At 32.9% G+C, this 14,700-nt stretch overlaps 1 protein-coding gene across 1 annotated transcript; it reads left to right on the plus strand.

Annotated features, from left to right (window-relative positions):
• The first annotated feature begins 8,792 nt into the window (after positions 1 to 8,792).
• Positions 8,793 to 14,410, plus strand: LOC112715075 (probable protein S-acyltransferase 22). The gene is made up of 9 exons (XM_025766821.3): positions 8,793 to 9,159; positions 9,231 to 9,344; positions 10,525 to 10,806; positions 10,879 to 10,947; positions 11,026 to 11,097; positions 11,552 to 11,680; positions 11,950 to 12,030; positions 12,565 to 12,753; positions 13,429 to 14,410. Exons 1-9 carry the CDS (start codon positions 9,028 to 9,030, stop codon positions 14,134 to 14,136), a joined length of 1,776 nt encoding a protein of 591 aa, XP_025622606.1. The 5' UTR covers positions 8,793 to 9,027; the 3' UTR covers positions 14,137 to 14,410.
• The last annotated feature ends 290 nt before the right edge of the window (positions 14,411 to 14,700 follow it).

A 14,700-nucleotide genomic window follows, 5' to 3' on the forward strand; every position in this document is an offset into this window, starting at 1 on the left:
GGGAAGAACGGCGCGCACGCGCCAAGTGCGCCCACGCGCAAGGGGTCATTCTGCTAAAAATTTTCTAAGTTAAAAGCTGCAGAATTCACCAATTTAAACCCCAATCTTCCAACGGACATAACTTTCTCATTTTAAATCGTTTTTCACCCGTTCTTCGAACGGCATGGACATCCCGGATCCAATTTCATTTCTAAACAGATTTGGCACAAAACAGAGATCCGTAGTCCAAGTTATGTCCCATTAAAGTATGCCCAAAAAACTATGTTTTTCATAAAAACCACGAAGTGCCATTTTCAAGCCATTTCCAACTCTTTTCAAAATCAATCAAAATATGCCATTTTCATCCCTTTTCTTTGAAATCAATCAAAATATATCAAATTCAACATCAAGCCTCCTCAACTCACACCTTGAGACTTTACCACAAATTACAGAATCACTATCTCATCATTTTAACCCACTTCACCCAAGTGGCTCAAACTCAAACATATTGACATATCATATACTCTTTCTCATGCCAATTATCAACAACACCAATTCCACTAAATCATCATTGTACACAATCAATATCATACTCACCATAAACATGGTTCAACCCACAATTCAACCATAACTAATCATCAAGCATATATCACAACATGCATATTTCTCATACATCATACCATCAAGGCATCATTAATCATCATCACATATATGACCACATCATATATCTCAATCATTCAACAACATCAACCATTCAATACCTATCTTAGGGCCTCTAGCCTAAGTATTTCCTACCACATTACATATTAGATACGGGAAACCGAAACCATACCTTAGCCGATTTTCCCAAGCTCCACCGGAGCACTTCCAAATCACTTATCCACAAGCTCTCAAGGCCTCAACACCTCCAAGAACAGATTTTTCACCACCAAACCCTTTCCAAGCTTTTCAAAATCACCAATCAAGCTCCAATATTCACATATACACAACCTAAGCCACAATCATCATACCCATATACAACATCTCAATACCCAAACATCATAGAACAACAAAATTACACTAGGGTTGATAATCTTACCACACCCAAGGTCCAAGGAGACAAGATTAACCGTCTCCTTCAAGAGAGTTGGGTCCTATAACATCAAAGAACCAAAAATCTCAACATTTCACCCATGAAACTCGAAAATAAGGGCTGGGATTTCGAACAGAAACTTGTGGCTTACCTCAAGATTTATTGTATGGGTTTTGTAGAGCTCTCCGCGGTGAATGCGTGGCCGCAAACGGAGCGGCAATCGGAGCTCTAGATCAAAAGTTATGGTGGTTTGAAGATCAACCAAGGGAGAGAACTTGAGAGAGTGTTCTTCTTCCCTTTCTCTCTAATTTCAGCTTGTGTGTGTAACAAATGAGGAGAGAGAGTGCTGAAAACTAGGGTTTTGGTTAAGTTATGTTGGGCCAAGGGCCCACTTTGGGTCCAATTGGCCCGGTTTGGCCCGTTCGGTCCAATCTTGGTCCGAATTCTATAAAATTGGTACCGAAATTCTCATCTCAATCTCCTCTATCATATTTAGCCACAAAAATCACATTTTGGGCTTTCTAGAATAAATTCTCATTTATGGGTTAATTAGCCGTTAATTAACCGGGTTTTACATACTTAATCTTATAATTCCTTTTTCCAAAAGATCTCTACATTCTAATGAAAATTCTTCTCTATCTTTTGCGGAATAAAGAATTTTATTTGGAACATTTATCTCTTTTGTAGGATCTTTTAATTTAATACTTACTAATTCGTTATTTGTATTTTTAATATCTAAAGGATTTTCAGCACAAATTTCATCCAAAAGTTCTTCTATCTTTATTTCAAGATTATTTTTTGGGATATTTATCTGAAAGTATAGATTTAAATAACATGTCTCTAATATAGAGAATATTTTAAATTTTAAGATCTTATCTATAGTAGTAGTCGGTATTTTTATTCGTTTTGATTTTTGATTTATTGAAGAATCGTGTGGAGCTTTTAAAACTATATATGTTAATTCTTGAATGAATGGATGATATAGCTTTAAAAAGTTATTTCCTATGATAAAATCCATTCCAAAATCTAACATATATATTGATGGAACAATGAACCTATAATTTTGAATAAAAATTTCAACCATCTCTGCTTTTTGGTCAATTTTATGTATTGATTTGTCAGCTATTCTAACTCTTAACGGTTTCTTTAATTTTTTCCAATCAAGTTTTATATTTGAACTAGCAAAGCATTGTGTTGCTCCAGAATCTATGAAAGCATTTATAAACTTTTCTGTTATTTTTATAGTAATAAATGTAGCATTATTACTCAGTTTCTGAGTCTGTTTCCGAGACATATTCAAAAATATAGTCTAAGTTGTCATCAGATTCTTCTAATGGTTCCATGAAACAAGACTTAGCAATTTCTATTTGTTTAGTAAGATCCTTTTTATCTTTCTTTTTCGGGCATTCATTTGCATAATGTCCTTCTTCTTGGCAATACCAACATTTACAATTTTCTTTTTTATTTGGGCAATAGTTATTTCTTTGTCTTTTATTTTTATTGTTATTTTCCTTTCTAAAATATCTCTTTTTTCTCCAGTTTGGATAGTATTTTCTTTTTCTAAATTGATATTTTCTTTTTCTTTGAAAATTTTTATTAAAACCATATTTTTGAGGTATCTCCTCATTATCTTGACAGCAAATTTTAATTATATTTGCAAATCTTTTTTGAGTTGCTTCTTGCATACAACGTTCTTTTATTTCCTCTCTTATTGCAGAGGTCGCTCCACCAAAATTATTTTCAATTGTTCCTCTATTTATTTCTCTTATAAATCTTTCCATTATAAATTCATTAGCAGGATATGGAAGTTTTGTTATATACATACTAAGATAATGATTTTTATCTTCTTCTTTTAATTTGTAATAATGTATTCTATATTCACATATATAAGACTCCACATTACATAAATCATATATCTGAATATTAGCTAAATGATTTTTTGCTTCTTGATATTCTTTATTATAGACTTCTTGTCTATGATCTATAATATTTTTTCCAAAAAATTCTTTATATAGAATCATCATTATATATAATATCTTATCATAAGCTGATGTTTTTGTTTTTAATTCTTCTATTATTTGGTTTTTTATTGATGTCATATAATCTCTTATAGTTCCTTTAGTATGAAACCCTATGTAATTCCAAATGTCTGTTCCAGACAATTCATTAAGTTTTGGATTAGTAAAGGCTTCTAATAAGAAGGAATTCAACCAGTTTTCAAAAATTTCTTTTTCATTCTTTTTACAGTCTAAATCGAGCATTCTATCTCCTTCCATTTCCTGGATTTTAGGGATGTATTTTGATGGTATTTTTGTATATTTTGAATCTTTATTTATAAAATCTTTTTTAAAGGCATAATTATCAAAACCTGTTTCCCATTTAAATTGAGATTGATTATCCTTAGATGTTCCAACTTCATTTTTTACTTGTATTGGAATTGCTGGTTCTTCGTCACTTGAATAATCTAGAATGTGTTCTTCATTTTCTATGTTTTCAGAATTTACTAATTCTTCTTCTATTTGAAAACCATGTTCCATAATATTATTTTCTTGAGCCATTTTTAATTGTTTAAAAAGCATTGTAACTTCTTCTAATTTTTCTTCAATATTCATAATTTCAATGGTGGTTTTACTTTTAAGTCTGTTATGTTGATTATATTTTGAAATTTTATGGATACTAATATTTCTTCAAGCATATCTACTATAGAATTTAATTGTGGGTTAAAGGTATGATAAAGATGTGGGGAATCATTTCCATGGTAACATTTTTTAGAAATTCCGTGTGAAAAATAAGTTTTTTCAGGTTTTTGAAGTCCTTCAATAAAACTTATAGTAAAATAAAGATTTTGAGAAAAATCATTTTGTATTGATTTTAAGAATTCGGTGTCATTACAATTAATATTAGTTAAAATCATTAATTTTTTATCTATTAATTTTGATAACTTAATTATTTCTTCTCTTAAATCTTCTAATTTACTTTTTTCCATTAGGTGACGCTTTTCTTTGTGAAGAGTTACAGTTTTGAGTGAAAAGTGTAGCTTTAGGATGTGTGATTTAGATTTTGCCACGTCTTTAAATCTTTAAATCTGTACAGATTTAGATCTGTACCATATAATTTTCTTTATTTTTTATGGATATGATAAAGTAGAGATAAAAATGACAAAAAAAATCCAAATCTACGGTATTCATAGAGATTATTTGACGGAAGACTAGTAAAGGCCTGCAAAATCTTCACGGGGCTCGTTCCTGCAAATAAATGGGAACGGGGGCGTGGATTGATATACCTACTCCATGGAAACCCGCAAAATTTTTGCAAAAAAAAAAAAATTTACGTCATGCCCTTTTATATATATATATATATATATATATATATATATATATATATATATATATATATATATATATATATATATATATATATACACTTATGGTAGCTGCGGTGACTATGAAATATTATTAAAATTAAAGTCACACATTTTTTTTTTACATTTTGGTAACACTTTTTTGGCAACACCTTTTAAAAAGCATTGCTAAATAATAAAAAATCTTACTTTAATTTTAGCAATACTTTTAAAACACCATAACCACCGTAATATAGTTTCAACTCGTTCAATCTAATCTAAATCAAAAATCGATTAAAACGACACTAATTTAAATTTGATTGAATTATATTTTTGGCAAATCATATGAATTAAATTGAATTTTAGATCTACTTCTCAAAACCGGTCTAATCCAATTCAAATCGCATGATATGATATAATATTATTTTTTATAATTATATTTAAAACTTTATCTATAATATATTCAATTTGTTATATGTTTTTTATTCTATTCATGTATTATTATTTAATGAATATTTTGTGAATTTAAAAAATTATTTATTTATTTATTTATTTTAATCAATCTATAATTTTATTTCTATTATTATGTTATATTGTTAGTTTTTCAATATACCATTGATACTTGTTATACTTTTTTAGTTATTTAAGATTTGATTTTGAGACTTATTATGTATATTTTATTTTTTTTAATTTATAAAATCGCAAATCAATTTAATTCAAATCCCTTAAAATTGGATTTGATTAGATTGAACTGTCTAGAAAAAAAAAATATCCAATCTAAATCGCATGATGTATAAGCAATTTTTAGTAGTTTCCTTAGTTATTGCATTTTAGTCAAGATACTTTGAGTGCTTTGCTTTTTATGTTTTGTAGAAGATTATTGAAAACTTAGAGAGGAAGCCAACTTAAAAAGGAAGCAAACTCAGAGAAGTAAAAACAGAAAATAGGCAAAAACAGAAAGGGGGTAAGCAAAGGCATGGCATGTCACTTTCTCACACGCCACCTACACATACCAAGACCCCGATGCAATGGCGTGCCATGCCATCTACACGCCCAAGCAAGGAAGCACTCCCATAGACAACCAAGTTCCAGAGAGGCCAAATTCAAGCACCCATCGAAGGCATTCCATGCCCAGACATGCCCAAGTCACTATGCATTGGCTTGCCACGCTCGACCATTGGGGTGTATATGCCGGGCCAAACTCCAAGTGACCAAGATGGTGCAACTTTCAAAGACGTGCCACACCGTGAAATGCTCTCTACACACCAAGCAAAGGAGCACTCTCAGGGAACACCAAGGAGCTTGGCATGCCACACCTTCCACATGTCCATGCAATCTTGTTCTGGGCCAACTTCCAGTGATCTAAAAAGAGTCTTAGCATGCCACTTCTCCTTCACCAAGTGTCACACCAATTCACTCAAGTCCAAGATTAAATTGCAAGCCCATAATTTTAATGAGAAAATACACCAAACTTTAAATTTCAAGAATGTAGAGAAAATCATCTTTAATTAAGATTATTTATGAAATATTTTATTTTGATTTTATTTTAAATTTGAAAGTAGGTTTAAATTAGAATATAAATAAGTCCAAAGAATTTTTCAGAGGACAGCTTAACTTATCTGCATTATTTGAAATCCTTATTTTTGTTCTATACTGTGAGTCACTAATCTCCTCTGTTAAGGTTAGGAGGTCTGTTGATTATGATGGACAAATGTTATTACTTTTTTACTTTTGATTAATGCATTGATGTTTTTCTCAAAAAGCAAATTTTTGTTCTTCATTACAATGGTTTAAAATTATTGAAAAATAATTCTAATCTGATTGAATTATGTTATCATCTAGCAAAAGTTGGTTATTGGAATTGAGTTGAAACTTCTCATAATTCTTTAAGTTTCTAAAATTAGTTTTGATAAGTGACATAAAATCAACTAGGATTAATATTTAAGAATTGTGTCACTTGAATAAGAGATTGTGCTTAATCTCTTATCATAATTAATTGATCAAAAAATTGACAGTTTATTAAGTTAAAAGAAATTGAATTATTAAGGAATTGGAATTTGGTTAATTATAGTTTATCATGGATACATCTTTGCATAATCAAAGTAGATAATAAGAAGCATTTTTTCTAAAGTCTAAACATCTCTAAAGCCTTAACATTTTTAATCATAGTACTCTCTTTGATCATTATTGCTTGCTTTCTTTTAAATTCTCTGTTCAGATACTGAATACCTCTTAAACCAAACTTTCAATTTGTCTAATTAAAAAAATAATTAACCATCGCTTTCTCAATTCATTAATCCTCTAAAAACGATAACCCATTCACCATGGTATTACTTGATACGATTCGGTGCACTTGTCGTATTTTAAAAATCATCCATCAAATTTTTAGCACTGTTGTTGGGGATTAATAGAGATTGATAATAAACCAGTTGATTGATTCTCTAAATTAGACCTTTTTCTTTTTGTTTTTACCTCACTTGAAATTCCTTTCACTCTAACCTTGAAAATTCTAAATTTTCTTGTTGTTTGTGTGTTATATGCAGAGGAATAAAGACAAGAAGCCTCTTTAGTTCGATCCTAAAATAGAGCTAACTCTCTGACAGTTGAGAAAGAAAAATAGAAACTAGAGGGTTGTGGAAGAAGTGAAAGCCATGGCAGCAGAAGCAAACAATCCTAGAAGGACTTTGGGTGACTACACCACACCCACTTTCGGAAGTTGTGGAAGTAGCATAATGAAGCCTATTGTTGAAGCAAACAACTTTGAATTGAAGTCCGCGCTTATTTAATTGGTGCAACAAAATCAATTCAAAAATGGCACATAACTAGTTTTCTATTGATATGTGACATTGTCAAGAGCAACGAAGTCTCTCCCAACGTTTACAAACTAAGGCTATTTCCATTTTCCATGAGGGACAAAGCCAAGAAGTGGCTTCAAACTCAACCACTGAAAAGTATTTCAACGTGAGAGGATTTGGTCAATAAGTTCTTAACTAAATTTTTTCCACCACAGAAGTTAGCAAAGTTAAGACATGACATTCAAACCTTCACTCAGAAGGATGGAGAGTCTCTATATGAAGTCTGGAAGAGATACAAGGTTCATTTGTGAATTAATTAATGTTCACTTGATGCTACTGATAAGTATTGACCAAATTTTTTATTCTTTAAGTAATTTCAGTTTATTTCTTAGTTTAATTGATGTTCATTTGAATCTAGAAATAAATTGTATATGTTTTTGTTGATGATTTAGTCTTTTGATTGCTTGTTCAAAATTGAACTAATTTCGGTTCATTTGTGTGTTAATTGAAATTCACTTGATACTGCTGATAAGTATTGACCAAATTTTTTATTCTTTAAGTAATTTCGGTTCATTTCTTAGTTTATTTGAGGTTCATTTGGATCCAGAAATGAATTCGATGTGTTTGTATTAATTGAGGTTCATTTGATGCTACTGATAACTAATGACCAAATTTTTTAGTAAAGAAGAATAAAATTATTCATTATCACTTTATTCAATTGCATTAGATTCCACTATATTCCATTCAATTAGTTCGGATTTGAACAAACAGTAAAAACAACTCAATCATCAACAAAAAACACATCAAATTCATTTCTGGATCCAAATGAACCTCAATTAAATTAAGAAAAAAAACTGAAATTACTTAAGAAATAAAAAATTTGGTTAATACTTACCATTAGCATCAAGAGAACCTCAATTAGCGTACAAATAAACCGAAATTAGTTCAAATTTGAATAAATAGTAAAAAAGATTCAATCATTAACAAAAACACATAGAATTTAGTTTTGGATCCAAATGAACCTCAATTAAACTATGAAATGAATTTAAATTACTTAAGGAATAAAAAATTTGGTCAATACTTATCAGCAGTATCAAGTAAACCTTAATTAACACAAATGAATCGAAATAAATTAAGAAATGAAACAAAATTATTTAATGATGGTATCAGAGAAAATCGGAACAAATAAAGATGTTTGTAAAATGTTAGTGTTGTTGGTGATGACGATAATGAAAGAAGAAAAGAAAGATAATGAAAGAAGAAAAAAAATAAAAGAAGACGCAATATTGGAGAAGAAGAAAAAAAATTTACGTGCGCGAATTTAGAAGATAAAAAGGAGGAAAAGGAGGAGGAAGTACGTAATTTGAAAAGTTGTTATAATAATTTAGTTAGACTTAGTTAAATATTTTACTTAGATGTAGAATTTTATTGATAGAATTATAGATTATTTGAACCAACTTGTGAGCTATCATTAAGTCAAACTTAAACTTGCGAAATAGATTCAATTATCAATAAACCGAATCATAAACCAAACTTAAATTTGGTCTAACTCGACTCAACTCTACTCATTTCCGCCCTCCCTTTAACCTTAGCCTTTCTCTTCCATGAATGGTGTTAAGATTTGCTTGTCTTTAAGTGAACCAAACAAACCTTGCTTCACTGTATACTCTTCTCAATAACAAGACCTCTCTCTCTCCCTGTTACATCTTTTTCTGCCAGCATTTACCTTTGGTTCCTACCAACATGCCACTCCAACAAGTTAAAGTTCTTTTGTTGGTTCCGGAGTAAATCAGTAACTTTTCACTGCTTGGCTACTTGAAAACAAACTTAAGGCGAAGCGAATGATAACAGTGCTCTATAGTTCTTCTTTTTGTTTTCTGCATTTTGTGCTCTACATTTCTACATTCTTCATTTCCTTTAAAGAAGAAAAGATGAGGAAGCATGGATGGCAGCTACCTTATCATCCCCTCCAGGTAATCCTAAAGTTTTGATTTTCAGTCTTTCTTTTGAAGAATCAATTCATGGTGTGTTTCTAAATGTGAAGGTGGTGGCTGTTGCTGTGTTTTTGGCTCTGGGGTTTGCATTCTATGTGTTCTTTGCACCTTTTGTTGGGAAGAAGATGTATCAGTATATTATTATGGGACTCTACACGCCACTGGTAAATTTCAAATCTTTTCAACTTTAACTCCGTGGAAGTGATGAGATCTGTGATTACTGTTGCTGATTAATGTATCTCTGATATTGTCTACAATCTGACTATTTTCATCATGATGCTGCCATGGACCTGTCTCCTGTCTCTATTCTTAATGGACGGCCTTTTTTGGTTCCCCCACAGAAATCAATTATCCTCACCCCATTATTAATTTGTTATTTATTACTATAACTTTCTTTTATTATCTATAATTTGAGTTGATCTGACTAGTTGCTTGTGAATCTTGTACTGTGTTTTTGTAAGGACTATGTTGGTGTATATGTTGGCAAACCTAGCATAGTAGATATATATGTAAGGAAACTTCAAGATCAAATTAAACATTGTCTGAATTGTGCTTATCATATTCTTCTTTTTCGAATATTGATAATGCTAGCAACCCCACCCATTTTGGTGGGATATTGATGTCCTTTGTTGAAGTGATGTGCCTTAGTGGAAGCTACCTTGAAACTGCAATTTAAAGAAGGTGATGTTAAATTTCCTATAGCGTCATCATTCTGGTCAAATCTACAACTATTTAGATTCTAAATCTGGACAACAACTCAAAACTTGGTTGACTGCTTGATGTCTGCAACTTGAGCAACTATGGATGATAGCGAAAACTCGATATCTTAGTTGTTACACAAGTTATTACTAATTCTTTAGGATTTTGTTGGACTTTCTTTAGGGCTCAATGGTGTTGTTTGATCCCATCTAGTGGGATAAGGCTTTGTTATTGTAGTATTCTTTTTCAATATTTTAGAAGACATGGGAATCAGAAAGACTGAAATGGTTTAAATTATCAATAGTGCTATTTCTTCTGAAACTTAGCATTGACAGCTGCATCTTGCAAATGCTTTTGCTTGGAGGTGGTTGTAGATAATGTATAGGGTGCTCTCTTGGGGCCGTTCGGCATTGGCTTTCTAATATCAGAGGGCAGCTTGTATTGGAGTTCCATGAACATGGCAAACTTATAGAGCTTATTAGTTATTAAGATGTTTGGGGAAATTGATTCCATAATTAATATATATATATATATTTGTAGAGCTTCTTGGTTTATCGAATTCTCCTAGAAACATGACTTTTATTGTCTTGTTTAAAATGCATGAAGGGCACTAACATTTTTCAGTAAAATATCATATCTTGCCAGATTACTTGTGTCTTTGGACTGTACACTTGGTGCACAGCAGCTGATCCAGCAGATCCAGGGGTATTCAGGTCAAAAAGGTATCTTAAAATAGGAGGGGAATCGACTACGTCAATGCACGACGCAAATGCTTCAATAGTTATTTCGGAACAGAAGGATGCATCATCACCTTCCTCGTCCTGTATCCTGTTGCTTTACTCTCCTTGTGCTTATGTCTGTGGTTGCTCTTCTGATCAACAAGCAAGTGAAGATGGAATATTCTATTGCAGTTTATGTGAAGTTGAGGTTTGTACAAGCATTTTAATAAAAGCCTTGTTCCTCGAAGATTATTGATAATTCGCGAATAATGTTGTGCAGGTCTTCAAGTACAGCAAGCATTGCAGAGTTTGTGACAAATGTGTCGATCGCTTCGATCATCATTGCAGAGTACGGTAATCTGATTTCTCTTTTCTTTGCACATCAGCTGACATATTTCTGAAAATCCCTTGTTTTTGGATTTTGCAGTGGCTTAACAACTGCATTGGGAAAAGGAACTACAGAAAATTCTTCACCCTTATGGTTGCTGCTCTCCTCTTGGTATGAAATATCGTTCAGTCCCCTGCTATCATTTGCATGTTTAAACCTTGCATTATCATCATATAAGCTCCACAACTACTTACTAATCCAACTGCATTCAAATATGATTCTAACAAAGCACTTTAGTCCCTTGTTATTGAAGCTCAAACAGGAGATGTAATGTTAGTAAGCGTCACCACCAGATGAGTCTAACAAAGCACTTTGTATTTCTTGGAAACCAAGAAATTTGCCAATTGAGCTATATATTTGGTTTTGCCAGTTTCCTTTTCACATCATTGTTCTCCCTATGTCAAAAGTTGAAATGTCCTGAGTCACTTAGTAATTGTAGGAAACAGCATGCCAGAACTTGAAGAGAAACTGAAACCTAGCATTTTTAGTTCCTAGTTATTTTCATTTTGATTAACTATTGACAGGTATATACATGGTTTGTGCTACCTTGGGGTTGAGATTGCAGCTTATTCTTCAGTGGTTGACTGGGATACTTGTGCTTATCTGCTCTTTTGTTGAGAAGAAGAAATTTTCAGTTGATATATCTTTGAAGTTGGGAAGCAGTTTCTCTCTTGTTCCCTTTGTTATTGTGGTGGTAAGCATTCTGCTTCAACCAGTTTTATACTGGTTTATGCATCTTTTGAATGCTGAATAACGGCTTGATTGGTCTCTGATTTCATTTTGGGATTTGGTAAAGGAAAATATTCAGTATTTTTACTGTTTCCTTCTCAGAATCCTAAAACAAGATCCGCCGAAAAATGAAAACAGAAACCAATCAAGTCTTATAAGTTATTTGAATTCTTCCTTTCTTTGTCTCTTTATATTAATGAATTTATGGAGCAAATGAACTTCCACTTTTCACAGGCTGTTTGCACGATGTTGGCCATGACTGCTACCTTACCTCTTGCTCAACTTTTCTTTTTTCATATTCTTCTCATAAAAAAGGTAAGCCTGACATTCGTTTGCCACGTGAGAATTCATTTACATTTTGTGTGAACCATCTATTTAATTTAAGCTGATAGGGGAGGTAAGATGCCTTCACATGCTATGCGTCCCATTAGAGGCTTGAAGCTTGAAAAATACATGTCTATTTTTCACTCTGTTGGAATCAACTTTTATTTACAAGAGTGATGAAAGAAGGATCAAACTCTAGGCCATTTACTAAGAGAGAATTTCATACCGATCATGAATTATTTCTGCCCAAAACTTATCATCATTCTTATAATGGGTAGCTTGCATTATAAGGGAAAATAAATTGAAATGAAGATACAAGAAAGAGAGATCTAGATAGGAAATATAGGGGTATCAACTCTATAATTACTAAGAATTCAAGGGAGATTGATAGAACCAGCACTAGCAGAACGTGTAGATTTTATTGCTGCACAGGGATTGCCAATTAGCACTGCCTAGAAGATTCTACACAGTGGCTTAACAACTTTTATGTTTTCTGAATTTTATGATTATTGTGATACAACTCAGGGAATTAGCACATACGATTACATCATAGCTTTGAGGGAGCATGAGCACGAGCAGCAAGGAGTTGGGGAACAGCGTAGTCCCCAAATGTCACCTGTTAGCTCGCTTACTGGACTGAGCAGTGCCAGCTCCTTTACTACTTTCCATCGAGGTGCATGGTGCACACCCCCACAGATGTTCCTTGAAGATCAGGTAACCTTTTTTCCCCACTATATCCCTTTAGTTCTGCTTTATATGTTACTCTATTTTCAAATTATGGTCCATTGTCAAAAACATTTTTCCACAAGTGTGTCTCTATGTAGAAAGTTGAAGGGGAGAGTGAGGAGTAGTGTATTGCAAGGGAGAGAATAAGTGGGAAAGTTGACTAAAGGTAATTTTGTAAAATACGATTTATTTTTGTAACTTCAATATTTCTTCATCATTTTCTTAAGAGTAAAGTATTATTTCCATTCCCAACGTTTGGGCAAAATCCTGATTTGGTCCCTAACGTTTTAAACGTCCTAGTTCGGTCCCAAAAAATTTTAAATGGATTCAATGTTGTCCCATAGTTAAATTTGACACGAACAATTAGCATATTTAATAGTTAATATAACGTGCGATTTCAGTACGTAAATAAAATCGACCTACCAAAAATCACTAATGTAAAAGCTTTCCCATTAATTATTCGAGTCAAATTTAACGGTAGGTCAACATTAAAGAACATGTAACAATACTATGTCAATTTTCGGTTGTTCATGATCAAGATCTGTATAGTTAAAAGCGAGATTCCTTTGATATTTAATTTTGATCAATATTATGTATTGGGAATAGTATTATTTATGGACTTCTCAAAATATATTATGGCATGTGATAGTGTGCGTTATGCAGTTTGATGTAGTGCCCCCAGAAACAGCTTCTGTAAGTTCACTTGGAAAGAAGACAATCAGAGAAGAGCCGGTTAAGAAGAAGAATCCTGGAGCAGTCAAGATTAGTCCGTGGACATTAGCACGATTAAATAGAGAGGAGGTAACTAAGGCTGCAGCAGAAGCAAGAAAGAAATCGAAAATTCTACAGGCAGTGGCAAGACATAATGAAGCATTCAGGCTAGCATCAGACCGCAGTGGGCGACGAATGGTCCCCAGGATTGAGAACAATAGAAGGCGGCCAGGTAAACGGCTCCGCCTTCCGGCTGACTTGCCTTTGGAAGGCCTACCGAAAATCCCTGCCAACAGCATTGATAATGGCTTCAGTGGAACATCTAGTCTGGCACCTCAGTTTGAAGCCTGGAGCATGTTTCAAGCAAGTTATGCAGTGTCGAGTTCAGCTGGGGTTGTTGCTTCTTCTCCTGAAAGCAGTTTAGACTCACCTGATATTCACCCCTTTCGCGTGTCTGCATCTAGAGCTGAAGAGGCAAGCTGGATAGCTGCTGCTAATCTGAAGGAAATCCCATTCTCAAGGTCAACTAGTGATGGCTACGAGGCATCCGGTGGCGAAGATAGTGACCGAGTTCCCACGAGGTTTGTTCAGAGATCTGCAAATTGGACTAATCTAGAGCTGAAATCCTCATCCACTTTGGTTCATAATAGAAAATTGTGATCAATTTGGATGATACTTGGACAAATATATTGTTTTGATTAATTTGAATGTGAACTGTTCATTTTTTTATTTGTGAGCCCAAAAAGAAAAGGTACTAAAATTGAACATCCCTTAAAATTCCTCACTTGAGTTTGAGTTTGTTTGTTACCCCTCAATTAAAAAGTTTTGGAGGTGGGCTTTGATTCTGGAGATCAACTCCAGCATCTTTGTACAAAGTTTTAGGTCAGTAAATTATTGAGGTTGAGCTTCCTATAAAATATTGTTGGTTGTGCTCTTTATTTTCCCTTGACAAAAGTTCTTAGCACCTGAATTGGTTTGAAGGGAAATGATTTCTGCATCCTCATTTCCAACTTGGATAGAAACATATACATGTACATACTGAATGTGTCCAATTGCTGACTCAACGGTGGTCACTGGCTGAATGTACATACTAACCAACCGCATTGCATAAATATGAACTAAGCAACTAATCTGTCAGATCAATACTCTTAAAGTTGGAGAAAAAATGTTAATGATTCCCAACTTGTTTATCAAATTCTTAAACTAGGTAGGTTCTATCGGCTT

Source organism: Arachis hypogaea, chromosome 10 (genome assembly GCF_003086295.3).
Source record: "Arachis hypogaea cultivar Tifrunner chromosome 10, arahy.Tifrunner.gnm2.J5K5, whole genome shotgun sequence".
NCBI lineage: Eukaryota > Viridiplantae > Streptophyta > Magnoliopsida > Fabales > Fabaceae > Arachis > Arachis hypogaea.